The sequence below is a fragment of the Cheilinus undulatus genome, linkage group 1 (genome assembly GCF_018320785.1).
Source record: "Cheilinus undulatus linkage group 1, ASM1832078v1, whole genome shotgun sequence".
NCBI classification, from domain to species: Eukaryota; Metazoa; Chordata; class Actinopteri; order Labriformes; family Labridae; genus Cheilinus; species Cheilinus undulatus.
Window position 1 is genome coordinate 45,473,853 of NC_054865.1, and position 15,193 is coordinate 45,489,045.

Genomic DNA, 15,193 nt, shown 5'->3' on the forward strand with positions numbered 1-15,193 from the left:
CTGAAATATATAAGGGGAAAAAACACTGAGAACTGAGTTCACTGACTGCTGATGTTGATATCAGACTGACTTTTATGTAGATTATCCCTAAAAATGAGAAAACTTGCTGTTTTGATTCTCATTCAAAAACAAAAAAGTAGCCGCATGATGTGCATCAGGTCACACGACTAACATAGGAGCAGCAGAGAACAGTCCTTGAGGTACAGGAAGTTGTTTTTCTACATAGAGAAACGTTACCTAAAAGGCCATGTTTTGAGCTGTTCACCACTATACAAAATGTTGACATATTGAAAATATTAAAGTTCTTAATTCTTAAGCTACTTTTGTGTCCCAAAAGTAGTGAAAATTTCAGGCAAAAAAAAAAGATCAAGCCACAGAGAAATGGCTACAGGCCAGATTTTTTTTAAAATAGCCTTCGTCTAAAGCCTGGGCCACTCATGTATGGTCTGTTTTTACAAAGCGATCCGGCTTGGTTCAGTGCAGTTTTTCAGCGTTTAGCACTTCATCTTACCTGTGTTTCCTGAATTGGATGTCCATTTCACCAAACTCCAGTCTCCCTCATTGTGACGGGAAATCCGTCTCTTCTCAGAGATCTAGATCATTTGGCTTAGCTCAGTGGAGCTGGTTGTTTGGCTTCCAAAAAGCTCTTCATTTGGTACCAGTTTGGCTTTTCAAATGTGGATTCAATAACGATAAAAGATGAAGGAAGGACTAGCCATGGCTATCAGCAACGAGCCGTTTCATAGCATGGGCTCACTCATGAATGGCACATCATCACTCCATCACTCGCCCCACGAGGTCTATTTGGTTGAAAGTACAGCACCGTTTTTAATTAAAAGCATGTTTGTGAAAACTCCACACCAACACCAAACTCTGTTAAACTGTGGTAAAAATCACTTTTTTAAATGTAGGAATCATTCTCAGTGTATGTTGAAATTATCTGATGGTAATTGCAGCAAACAGGTCCATTTAGAGCTGTTAAGTACAAAATTTCCTTCGCTCCCATTCAATCCTAAAGACTGTCCCTCACTTCCTGAGTCCCAAAAGACATTTGGGATCACGTGATTGCAAACAACCTATACCACATGCGAACATCACAATCGCAGTTTAAAACAATAAATCGTTCAGTCCTCACTGACAGTAAGACAGATTGGAATACTGTGATTGAAAAGGGACAAAAAGAGGCCTTTGGGGTCAGACCCTTCAGAGTGTCATATTTAGTGTTAAGAGTTAGATATTACTGTGACTTTCCTAGCAGTGCACATCCATTAACAAAATTTTTTTTGTCCTTTTTTGTTTTCACATGGTACGAACATCTGACAGTCTTACTGTCAGTAACAGTAGTAACACTTAGATGAAATTAGACTGAATTATATTTACTTTATTTACACTGCTAGAGTAGAATTAGAGACAACAAACTGCAGTTTAGCTTCTTACCAGATGTGCAAGGACTCTTTAAGGTGCTGAGTGACAAGGTAAACAGAAGAATTTACCTGCAACTGACTGACTTCCTGCTCTTTTGTGACCAGAAGAACAGCAATGATTTTAACAACACAGTTTATAAAATTGCTGCTGTTGTTCACAAAATGTGTGAGACACAGAATCTGTTGTTGAAAACACACATCATGTACCCATGAAAAGTGTGCATACCTATGAATCACTGCCAAAAGTCTGTCTGCCAGTGATTTGATTTTTCTCTGAGAAATCTCAGCAGCATGATGCATTTTCCAACTAAAGCCCTCAGCCGCTCTTCACATTTGTCAAAGACTATATATAGCCTCAGAAACCTCTGCTCTGTTCATTAATCACACCTTAAACCAGATATCTCCTCTCTACCAGTTTCTTTGCAAAGACCATCCCGCTTTAAAACACAGGATTGTGAGGTAAAAGCACAAGTGCCCTCATCGTGATTGGGTGGGACTTAGGTTTGAATTCAGTGAGAAGTTCACTATAGATCAGGAACAAAATTAAATATTAATAAATCATTTTAAAGATTTTGGTCAAAATTCAGCACCTAAACTGTAGCTTTCAACCATAGCACAACATTTGAAGCCATAAATCTCTGACCTTGCAAACAACACAGGCTTGAACAATTCAACAAGAAGCAGCAAGGACTTTCAGCATATGCATACTAACAATGCCAGGGATGTGCCTTTTTATTTGTGTGCAAGTGACATGTTTTAATGTGATTTGATGCCTTGTGATGTCTCTGACAGAGACTTAGACAAAAAAAGAAATTAATTTAGATATCCAGTTATTCTATTTATCCTTTTCTCCTTTTAAAATAATTTTGTCTTTGATCAGATTTTAATGTTGTGTGTATTTTTGTTACTATAAATCTGTTTTAAAAGTTGTGAAATAGGTTTTTGCCTGGTGAAGTTGCTTTCATTAGTCTTAACACTTCTCATGTCCTTGCATCTTCACAGGAAACCAATGAGCTGGTGGCCATTAAGAAGTTCAAAGACAGTGAAGGTGCGTGAAGCTGTGATGGAGGCAGAATAAAGCAGAAAAACACAGAGGAAGAGCTGAACAGCTCTTTGATTCTCTCTCTTCTTTTTCCTGCACAGAAAATGAGGAGGTCAAGGAGACGACTCTTCGGGAGCTGAAGATGCTCCGGACACTGAAGCAGGACAACATCGTGGAGCTGAAGGAAGCTTTTCGCCGGAGGGGGAAGCTCTACCTTGTCTTTGAATATGTTGAGAGGGTATGCCTAATGACACCCTCGTGAATTTTTCACCGTTTTTGGACACATTCATTCTAACATTACACTAGTCTGATGAATCTGGACTCAGGATGCTGAGACTGCTCAGTTAAGCTGAAAAAAGAATCACCATGGCAACATATGAACTATGCTGCTGGTGAATAATGGTATTCCCCACTGTGTTGCCAGGGTTTCTAGCCAAGTGTTTATTTCATGACTGATTTTCATACTGTACTCGAGTCATCGTAGCACTACATCCTCTTTCATTCCTGGTCAGGGTTTTAAGAAGGAAAGGACAAGGGAGCGGAATCTCCACTTAAAAACTGCCTTATGTATCATAGAAAAACTGAAATAACACAAATGATATTGTTTGTCTTACTGTTTACAGAACATGCTGGAGCTTTTAGAGGAACTGCCCAACGGTGCACCGCCTGATAAAGTCCGCAGCTACATCTACCAGCTCATCAAAGCCATTAACTGGTGTCACAAGAATGAGATAGTACACAGAGGTAAGGATGTTTACAACTAGAGACATATTTACTAGATATTAGACAGTTAGAATAGAGTCTTGAGATTACACTGGGATAACCACAAATGCAACTTTGACTGTCATAGGGTCATGTGTGTTATGTCTAAAAATAGATGAACTTTATTGATCCTAAATGGGGAGGTTGTGCTGGTAAAACAGCAGGATATCAGAGCAGAATTACTGCTCAGCCAATCACATGGCAGCAAACAACAAATTCAGACATGTAGACAGGGTTGAGTGGATGTGCTGAAGTTCAAACCGACCAATTTCAGTGAGCCAGCAGCATGGTTACATGTAAATTTTGTCTATCACAGCCAAGGAGGTCAGCAAAATCATGGTCCATTTTAAAGTGAAGTAACGCCCTTTTATGGTCAATTGTGTGCTGACACCTGATAATGAATCATTAGACTCACCTGTGGTTGGATTCTTGTTAATTAGAATTTTGTGGTCTAAAATTAAGCTTTGCTCTCAGGACTTTCATAGTGGTCTACTCATTTTTGAAACATGGTCTTGAACGGTATTGTTAGGAAAATTACTTTTTTAACAAGCCTTGTTTACAATCAATGGCCCACATTTGTGGGAGTATTTTGTAGTATAGTATCCTAGAGAAAATATTGATTCTGAAAGGAAACTAAAGGTTTTCTGACAAATCTTTTAGAGTGTAGTCATTTATGCTGAGCACTGTACTCGGATATTGCATAGCAGTAGTCATTTGTTACTTGATATAGAGATTTAAGTAAAAGAAGGTTAAGTTATGTACATTAAGTTTTAGGCATGTAGGGTTCTTAGGATTTATCATGGACCTTATGTGAGACCATTGGCAGTTTTTGGGCCCTTGGGGCATCCACCAGCACCACCAGAGGCTTGTTGCATCCCCCACCTGGACGGTACTTTAGCCTGTGCTTACTCCTCACATCCACCCCCTACTCCACCCTGAAAATATGAACTTTATGTTTTTTATCAGATGAATTTCCTGGTATTCCTGCAGAGCACAACCAGGGTTGTGTCAATCCTCCTCCCCACCTGATGGTCCTCTCAGGCAGCCTACTCGCTACATCTGTGCCTTATTTCTGCCTCAAACAGCCCAAACATGCCTAAAAGTTCTGCACAGAGCTGTAAATAATCTTTCTCTCCATCAAATATTAAACACACCATTAAAGAAGGACACTAAAGGAAACGCTGAGGCACAGATGACAGAATCAAAGACACATCCTTCATATGCTGCTAGCATGCTGTTGGAAGTCCTGTTTATTTTTCTAAAGTATGTCTCGATACAGAGAAATGGAATATGGCAGGATGTTAGTTTGAATTAAACATTACGGCCTTTTCTTTGTTACAGATATCAAGCCGGAAAACCTCCTCATCAGCTCGGAGGATGTCCTCAAACTCTGTGACTTTGGTGAGTCTTTGGTCCCTACCTGTTCTTTACTGCAGTCATACTAATATAAGATTTTTGTTCTGCACGTTCAGTGCAATAAAACCACACAGCCTCTGCATATTTGCCTTGTCAAATAAAGGCAGCTACTTGTAAAATCGATCTGTTAAACAAATCGAATCAGCTTGCAGTGATTTATTTGACATTCTGCTGTCAATGCAGAGTCATTGTAATGAGGAAAAACCTTTTTTATTTCCGTAGTCCTATCTGTGATGCCATCTTTTACACTTTGGTCTTGAGTAAAGTTAACCATAAAAACCCTGCTATAAATGTGTCACCTTATAATCATGCATCAGAGGGATCAATCCTGACACTGGAAAGCAGCCAAGCAGCCTTATAAAATGTCCTCTTTTCACATTAAACCTGTCAGGGGTGTTTTTTAAGTGCACCAGGCCAGTAATATACAATGTCCCAGGTGTGTTTTCTACATTTGGAGGATTCTTAGCAAAATTCACACGGTCAATTAGCTTTGCATAATTGGCTAATGCAGCCTGACTGAGTCAGCTGGGGTGAGATTTGTTTGTTATTCACTGTTGGAGCTGGCATTCTGTTTATTGTGAATCTTCATGCTTAAAATTGACTCTCTGTTCAGCAGTTATCTAAAGCAGGGTCTCAGCCCGCCTGCAGTGACATAACTAATTAGAGCCTGGTCACATGAGATGATGAACATGTTGTCACTGTAGCTGTCCAAATGATTGGAGTGCTGATGATACTTTATTCTGGCTACGAGGATATTTATATCTTCATGTGAAAGACTCAAACTCGTCTGCATGACAGACTGCTGCATGTCTGAAAACACTCTGAGCTCTGTGTGATTTATTTATTTTCATGTTACTCTGGCTCAGGTTTCGCTCGTAACCTGTCTGAAGGAACAGATGCCAACTACACCGAGTATGTGGCTACGAGGTGGTACCGCTCTCCGGAGCTGCTGCTGGGGTGAGTCTGTGTTTGCGTGTGTGGGAGATGGTGGTGTGAGAAACAGACCTCATTCTCTTGGTTTTTGCAAGGCGTCCGTGGTATTTCTTAATTTTTCATTTTCTCAGAGCACAAAAAGAGTGGAGATTTTTCACCAGGGCGACTTAAGGACACAGATCTATCAGATCAGGATACCCGCCGTTACAGAACAACTGAGTCATTTTCCCTGTTTTAAAAAATCTCAAACTCACTGCAACACCTTACCACAGTAATTCTTAGCCAATGTTGAGCAGTGGTAAAGCTGTGTGACCTAAAAATTCAATGGCCTGACTAATTCAGCATAAAAATAGGGAAAACTCATACGAAATTCATTTTTTCATGATTAGTTTTGTATTTGTATTTTGAAATCTTACAAGAAAGAACTGAGGAATGTAAAATGATGGCACGATACCCTTTGATTTTTGCACCCTTTTTTGAGGGGGAGGGTGGGCTGATGTTCTTTCAGGACATTTTATTGACTTATTGAACATATCAAGATGGTATAAGAAAACCATAACTAAACACCGACTGCATTCTGACCTCACTTTAATTGAGGATTTGCAGGATATTGTTAATAAAATAGAGATGTGAATCTTTCAGTGTCTTATGATTTGATTTGTTTTTAAATCTGAGGGTCATGATTCAGTTTAGAATTGATCTTAGTTTAAAACCAATTCACAACACAATCCCTATTTTTTTATAAAGAAGAGCTTGTTTCCGGATCTCCTCTAGTCTGCTGTGCACTAAGGAGCTTTAATTCAGTTAATGTTTTTTCATTAAAAAGAAAACTAATTGTGCAAGATAAAGTTTTTTTTGCCTATACTGTGTGTTCTTTGCAGTCTCAAGATTCAAATATCCATTGGAGTTCAGGAAAAAGGGGACAGTAATCAGGAATGAATGGGAATGGTGGAAAGTTACTACGCTACAGCTCTAAATGGACCTCTATCCTGCAGTTATTATCAGAGAATTTCTGCATACATTGAGCACAATCCCTACACATTACAAAAAATAGATTTTTTCAGTTTAATCAATTTACCTGGCATGGAGGTGATCAATATTGCAAATCACTCAGGCCTGCAGAACTTCTATTGTCTAGAAGCACTTACAGAAGAGGCTAGCTCTACCCCTTTAACATAGAAAATACTTATTTTGTCACAAACTTGCTTTAATTTGAAACGTGATGTACTATCAACCAAATAAACCTTAAGGGGTAAGTGATGATGTACCTTTAATGATGAGCTTGCGCTACAAAACGGCTGATTTCTTTAAGCCACTGTAGCTGGCTCCCGTTTGAGAGCCACCTTCATTTCCTTCATCCTTTGTCATTATTTGATCCACATTACAAAGAGCCAAACAACCAGTTTGACTTAGCCGAATGATCTGGATCTCTGAAAAGAGTTAGATTTCCAATCATAATGAGTGAGACTGGACAGAAATCAGCTGAGGAACTACATGTAAGATCAGAGTTTAGTGTGCTAAAACGCCACAAACTGTACTGAACCAAACTGGACCATTTTGTGGAAACAGACCATACACGAGTCATGTGGGACACCTCTTGTCCAGGCTTTAGGCAGAGGCTTTTTAATTCCTGGCTGTAGCCATTTCTCTGTGAGTTTCTTCTTCATGACTTAGTTATGGAGTTACGGCTCAAACAGTTTAGTTTATTGGCCTGCCCATACTGTTAACACAAAGAAAAGGCTAATACCAATTTGAGATAAGGAGGTTAAATTTTGAAGCAGGCCACATTTACTCAAGCAAAAATAAACAATATGTATTTTTGGTCTATTGATAAGAATGATGAGTGTTCAGTCAAAAGATTAAATATGTCTATCGCAGTTTAAATTCACAATGAACCAGGCTTTTGTTGACCTCTGAGGTCCCCCCCTACGCAACTGGGCCCCAGAGGGTTCTCACCTTTCCCCCCTTCATGGGTGACCTTGGCTGTTCAGCATAAGGTACCATGATGATGTGAGCAACCTTTGGGATACATACAACCCCAAATTAACCCTGAACTTACCTTGCTAACCAAAAATCCCACTGCATAGCACAGGCTTCTGATGACATTGACTTTCACAGTGTTACAGTTTTATTGTACTAAAGAATATTAGAGTAAAGGGAGCAGAAACCAACTCACTGGAACAAACAAAAAAGAAACAAAAGAGCTACATGGACCCCTGGTTACATTGGAACATGCTATCATAGTTTCATTTTGGGATAACGATAAATGTTATAATAACATGAACCAATTAATGTGTTCTGTTAAGTTTGCTGCAGATTGTAACTAGAAATGAGGAAGCATATGAGTAGAATATAAACATATGTTGAATGGTTTAGGTGGATGTGACAGAGCATTAGTCTGGAGTCAGGATTCATCCAGTTTCCTCCTATAGTCCAGATACATGCAGGTGGTTTAATAGTTGACTCAAGTAGTGGTGTGAATGTGACCATACATGGTTGTCAGTCTCCGTCATCGACCCCCCTCTCGCCCACTGTCAGCTGGAATTGGCTCAATCTCCCCCTGACAACCCCAAGGATAAGCTGGTGTAGCTAAAGGATTTTAAAAATGTGGAGTCTTGGCTAATACCCGATCCATTACATAAACTGCTAATGAGGAACCGCTGTTCATACTGACCAGGGATAGCAGATTAGAGCAGTTCTAGCCTGAGCTAGAGTAAATTGTATGCCTCCTTAAAATATAGCACATACACGTCAGAGGAATATTAGCAGATGAGGCTCATGGTTCCCTAAACCTCCAGGGATCCATAAGGAAATTACAGCACATCCTCGGAGACACAAGCAGCAGAAGTTACTCCAACATGAACATTAAAAGACAAGGCTGCTTTGCTTTTGGCTGTCGTTTTATCCCTTTATAGTTAGAATACTTTTACAGTCCCATGTCCAGTTCATTGGCTGTATATTAATATGGATAGGACGTCTCTGTCTTCTCCTATTGTACAAAAGCAAAGCCAAAATACCTCCAAAATTGGCACTGACATATTACACTGGTCATTAATTTTTTGGAGTTAAGACTTGTGCAGTAGGGAGCCCATGGAGTCTTTTCTTCTGCTGATGATAATACACATTTGACTAAATGTCAAAGATCACTCAGATCAGTACAGTTCACATCAGAACAGATTTTTGTTTCTGTTTGAAGTAGACACACACATTTATGGAAATTTCAATGATTATATTGTTGGTTTTTGCTACTTTTTCTCCCACCTTTCTTCTTCTTCTCTGCTAATCTGGTTGAAAAACTCAAAAGCTCAGTCAAGCTTTAAACATCCTTTTTTCAGGACAACCATGGCTCTAAGAATATGTGTGCCGCAGGAATGTCAGTTGTATTAAAAACATGTATGGGACTGTAAAGACAAAAGAAATAGTAAATCAAAATTTAAACTCAAAGCTCTCTTTTTGTGACACACTGTAACAAATAATGACTTAAGGATTTTTTTTTTTGCAAAAACATGTTCTCCCATCTCTATGGGACCAAATAGGAAAAATCATTCTATGACAGAAGGCGATCAAAATATTGACATATTTACCAAAAAGTCAGTCTCCTTCATGATTTAAGTGTTAAGGCATGCGCAGTTTGACACAGCATTACACAGCTACGAAACAGACTGCCATTTGTTGACAGCCCCTTATGAGCACTCTGGGAAAACAATATGGTGTTAAGCATAGCAGCTAAGGTGAGAAATCCACAAAACTATTTTTAAAAAATGATCAAAAAGATGTTAAATAGCTTAAGTAATGGTGTGGATTTAATTTAAAGACCCTTAAAAGTCACCTGAGTTCCATATAAGACACTGCTGGGCTGGGAAGGTTAACATAGGGGAGACAGGGTTTATGGATTACACTGTATCTGGTCAGCAGGGGGAGCTCTAGATACCTCAGCTTTACTCCTGGGCAGCTGTGGCTCTGTCCATTTTAATACACAGTACTTGGGGCAGTCATGATCGCTATATTTTAGCTTAAGCTAAAAAAAAAAAAAACAGCTTAAGCTACAACTGAAATTTAATCTCAGGGTACAGTAGTTGGTGTCATAATGTTGGAGCAGATGAAACATCAGCATTTTTGGGGGAGGGGACAAAAGCCAAAAAATAAAGAATTGAATTACGCGGAATGAGTTACAGGACTTGATCAAAAAACTACAACCCCCAAAATTGAAGATTTAAAGATTTAACAAAAATTTTAAAAAGATTGAAGAGCTCTGTTATACTACATACTAAATGACTTCATACATGCATACTGTGCTCTTTGTATCATCTGTGAATTAACTTTGGGTAAAATATTGGAGAGTTAATTTACATATGAGTTCATGTTGTACAATAAGCATGATTTATTTCCTAATTCAGTGTTCTTTGATGCTTAATGGTCGTTACACACACTGTGATAATGTTTTAGCTATCATTTAAGCTCAGTTTGTGTTAAAGGGGAAGGATTATTGAGCTTTAAAGTTCCTGTGAGAAACTTGTGGTTAATGCCAAGTATGACTCCCCCTAAGGACTTCCTCTTGTATATTAGCTGATTTTATCTGGTGCATGTGTAGAGTATTTTGTTACACAAATGTAAGACTTTTTTTACAGCGTATTCTTAGTGATTTTGTGTGATTACTATCCCCCGGCAGTGGTTTTAGACATTAGGAATAACATGTTAGAAATAGTCAGACTGCCTTTTAATGGTCTTGTTTTTCTTTTGAAACTTAAAAAAAGCCAGAATGAATATCGGTGTGTTTCTGAACCTTAAAAAATCTCCTCACAGGAGTGTGATTTTTTTTTTAGCTGAGCCCCCTTTCATGAAATTTTAAGATTCCTCCCTTTAATCTGTATTTTTCAAATTGAGATTATACGGCTTGTATTTCCTCCCCTAAATGAGGCGATGATTCACCTTCTGCACATTATGACACCAACCGCCATGATCTGAGATCAAATTCCTGTTTCATAGTTGTGTATGTTGCTCGTGTTGTTTTTGATGCGTTTGCTGCATTGAATGTCCGTTCTAGCTCGGAGACAGCAGAACGTCACCCTGCTCACTGCTGTAGCCTGATTTAGTAAATGCCCTGGAACATTTATTGAGACAGCGTTTGAATGTCGCCCACTCAAATACTCTCTCTCCCTCCAACACCACCGCTCCTCTGCTTCTCTGCTGCCAGATCTCTCACCATTTCTCACCAGACTCTGTTCCTCCAGAAACAACCGTCTCTATCAGAAAGACAGAATCCATGATCCTTTTTTGTTTTTTTTTACTGTTTTCACAACACTTATATCATCAACCCCCGTCACCTCCATTACCATTATTCTCATTATCATCTCCTCTTCATTTTAGTGACTTCATTTTCATCTCTTTCAACACCATCATCACCCCCTTCTGCTGAACTGATGGGGTCATCACAAGCTCTCATTGACTCTTCACAAAGATAATTGCCCTCCTTTTTTCTCTCTCTCTTCATGTCAGAGCTCCGTACGGGAAGGCCGTGGACATGTGGTCAGTGGGGTGTATCCTCGGAGAGCTGAGTGACGGACAGCCCTTGTTTCCAGGAGAAAGTGAGATAGATCAGGTTTGTTACAAGATGACAGAACATTTATCAATAGTGGTTTAATCAAGGATTTAAAGTGTTTTCACACTAAAATGGTGAATAGATATTACTAGATGATGACTTCCAGCTTCATCTGTCTCATGTCAGTCCTCTAAAACGAAATTTCTTGTGCTAAATTAATAAATAAATGTTGCCTTTGTATCTGATTTAGAGTAAATTGAACATGAAGTCTCTTCCCACCTCTCCAAAATAATTTTAAATCTAGCATTTGACAGTGCTGTGAAAACTTGTAAGACAAAAATCACAGTTACAGTCTTTTGGACTCAGAGTATGAACGAGACAGCTGTGTGTTTTTGTGTTTTATTCGCACACTGATTGTTTCAAGTCAGAAAACTGGAAGATGAACCAGTTTGTCAAACAAGTCCAGTCCTTTTTATTCAAACAAACTCTGAAATCCAAACAATATCTCAGCGTTTTACAAGAAAAGCCTTTAAAAAAGCATATGAATTACCTCCAAAATTAAAAAATGAATGGACTGGACTACTTTGGTTACTAAAGGGCCGCATTAATTTTATACAAAATAAAGAATACGTTGCTTTTATGATCATTTATTATACCAACATTTGTGCTTTTAGACTCTTGTGTAAATAAAATTTTTCATCTGATAAGTTAAACAAAGATATGAATTAATTTCAAGCAACCTTTTGAATGCCATGTACATCACAGTTACTTGTCATTTTCCTTTTTTATATATATGTACATTTAATGATGCACATAAAGAAGTTTCACAGAAACACTTTCAGCCAATTAAATCTACTAAAAAATCAAAAAGATTACACTAAATGAAATAAATAAGTAAATAAATTGATGAAGAAATAAAATAGTACGATTCAAATGATTAAAATTAAATAAAAGAAATGAAGAAGTTAATAAATGAATATTAATTTTTCAATTCAAATCAATTAAAAAATATACTAAATATATCTATATTTAAAGGAATAAAATAAAATATAAATACATGAAAAATAAAATGAAAACATAAGATAAAAATAAGAAAAAAATCAAAAGAAGTTAAAAAAAGTTTCAAATTGCTTTAATCAAATCAAATATTTAAATAAAAGAACCAACCATGTGCCTGTGGTGAAAGATTAAAAGATATAAATGTTTCCATTTTCATGCTTTCATGGCAGATTTTCTTAGAGTTTGTAACATTTCTTAATATGAGTTTGACTCTCTGCTTTGTTCTTGTCCCAGATTTTTAGAGTTTCTGCAGCTCTTCAGAAGTGTAGTTCAGCTGTATGTAATGTGGGCAACAAAGACACTTTTAAAGCATCAAACCTAACTCCATTTGGGTTTAATTAGCACTGTAAATTTTGCTGCGTATTTTACTTTATGATAGAGGTGTGACTTCACCTGAACAACCTGGTTGGAGATCTGTTCTCTTGTTGCTCTTGCCAATAAGGAAAGATCATGTTTTACTGTGCAACTCCTCAGTAGCTACTCTGTACTCAGTACTTAATGTAAACTTTAAATTAAATCTTTTTTATTTTACCTGAGTCAATTTATAGAGTAGCAATATTACTTTTACCTGAGTAGAGTAAAAGTGAACATTTTCCACCTCTGCCTTTAGTCAGTGGGTAGATGGTGAGTAACTTCTCATCACATTCTTTAAAGAAGCTAATTATTATGCAATAGATGAAAAAGTAATGCAACATAGTGTGTAGTTACTGAAATCATAATTCATTAATTGTTCATTTTGTGTACCTTACAGTAAAGTGGCATTATACTTGGTAATAACTCAGACAGTGAAGCATCCTAAACACGCATCAATCCTGGTGCTGGATTAGAGGAGACTGCCTTACACAGAGGGTACAGTCCTGGACGCACTGGTCGTAGGACTGTGTCCCAGCCCTCGCTCTGTTTGGTCCATGTCTTTTATACACTCACCATTTTTATTGTCTTTCATCAGCTATGCTATCAAAATAAAGGCAAGAGCCCATAAAATAATGTTCAAACAGTGTCAATCTGCATGCAAAGAGAAATTTTAGAATTTAGGTTATAGTAAATCTAAATAAGAACAGCAAAGAACCACCAACCTATAGTTACAGGTTATTGCCACAATGTTTCATTTAGCAGAAACTTCAGATCACAGCAATGTGCATCAAGAGCAAGATTCCGGACAGGCAAGTGCTAAAACCAGCCTCTGACACAGGTTTTCTAAACAGAGCAAAACACAGAAGATTGAAACTTGGAAAAAATATGATTATTCAATATCTGGAAACTAAAAGCATTTTTTGTCTACATAGGCCAAAAAACGAAGAGTCCAAGCCTACAGTGCATATTGAAAGTATTAAGTGTTGTTGTTTGGAGTGTTCTTTTGTCTTTATGGTGAAATGGTAGCAAGGAATACTGATTAACCAGTGACTGGACCTCCCTCTTTAACACTTCAGACACATGCACTGCACTCAGATGATCTCCATTTCACTAATTGTGAGACTACTAGAACCAGTTGACTGGACTGTTTTGAATTAGGTCAGTCACTTTAAAGGGGGTGAATATTTTTCATATTCATATTTTTTGTTTTTGTAATTTTACATTAAATTTTTTTTAATTTGCATTACTTAGTAGAAATCCGTGTTTACTTTGACATCAAGGAGTTTTTTTTCTTTTGTGAACAAGCCAAATTATACTGACCATGATTGATTTAAAAAATCAAAAGGTTTAAACATCCATGGAGGTGAATATCTTTTATAGACTCAGTGAAAGTTGGACCAAACAAACAAAAATGAATGAACTTTGATTTTTTTTTAATGAACTACTTTTTCCAAAGTCAAAATAAACTTGATCTCTGAATATCTATTCATGGTTTTTCTGCTTTTTCTATGCACATAAATATCAATAACAGTGGTCAAGAGGTGTTTATTAAATGTTTTTCATGCAGTGAGGGCCTTATTGTTCTATTAACTATGCTTCTGCCTCATTCTGCCTCCAGCTTTTCACCATTCAGAAGGTTCTGGGTCCTCTTCCTGCAGAACAGATGAAGCTCTTCTACAACAACCCTCGCTTTCATGGAATCCGGGTAGGAGAGAATTTTCTTTCAGTTCTTTCCAGAGAAGCTTGTGTTCTTTTCTTTTTCTTCTTGTCTCTCCTCCTCCTCTTTGTTTTCACCTCCCTTCCCTTTCTCTCTCTTTCTTGTGGCAATGTTCCCAGCACCATGACTGAGTAGATTGCGATGACTCATGAGATAGGTGGTTGGTGTTCGGTTTAGCAGCTAGAGAAAATGTCCCAGAAGGCTGAGCGAGACTTTGTGTGAAAGTGTGTGTTTTTGTGTGTATGTTGAGCAGTTTGTTTAGTGTGAGCCAGTGATTGATTTTTTTTGTGATTTGAACTTAGAACGTCTATTTTTTTACTAACAGGAACAGCTATTGTAGGTTGGAAATTGTGATAGTAACTTAAAATGCACAAAAAAGTTTGGCACGGATACAAATTTGATGTAGTGTTTTTGTGCATGTTTGTGTTTGTGTGCCAGTTTCCCTCCGTTACTCATCCTCAGACTTTGGAGAGAAGGTACCAAGGCATCCTGAGTGGTCTGATGTTGGATCTGATGAAGGTAAAACCCCAAAATAACATCAAATACTCAAACATTAAATTTAGCTTTTGGAATTTAAACAGACCTAATGTGTTATCCACCTTTTACCTATACAACATCAGTCAAAATATGATATTTAATCAATATTCAAGATGCTAGTTGCTCAAATATGTTCCATCTGTGTCTCTTCTGTCAGAACTTGCTGCTGCTGAACCCCACCGAGCGTTATCTGACTGAGCAGAGTCTGAACCATCCGGCCTTTCAGCCCCTGAGGCAGGCAGAAAGAGAGCGACCCCCTCCTGCGTCTCCAAACCCTCCGCGCTCCTCAAAGAGGAAAACACACCATCATGGAGAGAACACAGTTCCAACAAGGTTAGATACCTTTATATACTCATTCTGTTGTATCTTCTACCTTGTTTTGTCTCCTGTAATCCAAATATAATCTTAGT

At 37.8% G+C, this 15,193-nt stretch overlaps 1 protein-coding gene across 2 annotated transcripts in view; it reads left to right on the forward strand.

Annotated features, from left to right (window-relative positions):
* cdkl5 (cyclin-dependent kinase-like 5) overlaps positions 1 to 15,193 on the forward strand; it is a 54,715-nt gene that overhangs the window by 23,283 nt on the left and 16,239 nt on the right. For both annotated transcript variants that reach the window (XM_041788431.1, XM_041788439.1), the window contains exons 4-12: positions 2,427 to 2,472; positions 2,568 to 2,704; positions 3,090 to 3,210; positions 4,570 to 4,629; positions 5,511 to 5,601; positions 11,074 to 11,176; positions 14,148 to 14,234; positions 14,685 to 14,765; positions 14,941 to 15,116. In XM_041788431.1, the coding sequence (XP_041644365.1) occupies positions 2,427 to 2,472; positions 2,568 to 2,704; positions 3,090 to 3,210; positions 4,570 to 4,629; positions 5,511 to 5,601; positions 11,074 to 11,176; positions 14,148 to 14,234; positions 14,685 to 14,765; positions 14,941 to 15,116 (902 nt within the window). The remainder of the gene's footprint in view (positions 1 to 2,426; positions 2,473 to 2,567; positions 2,705 to 3,089; positions 3,211 to 4,569; positions 4,630 to 5,510; positions 5,602 to 11,073; positions 11,177 to 14,147; positions 14,235 to 14,684; positions 14,766 to 14,940; positions 15,117 to 15,193) is intronic.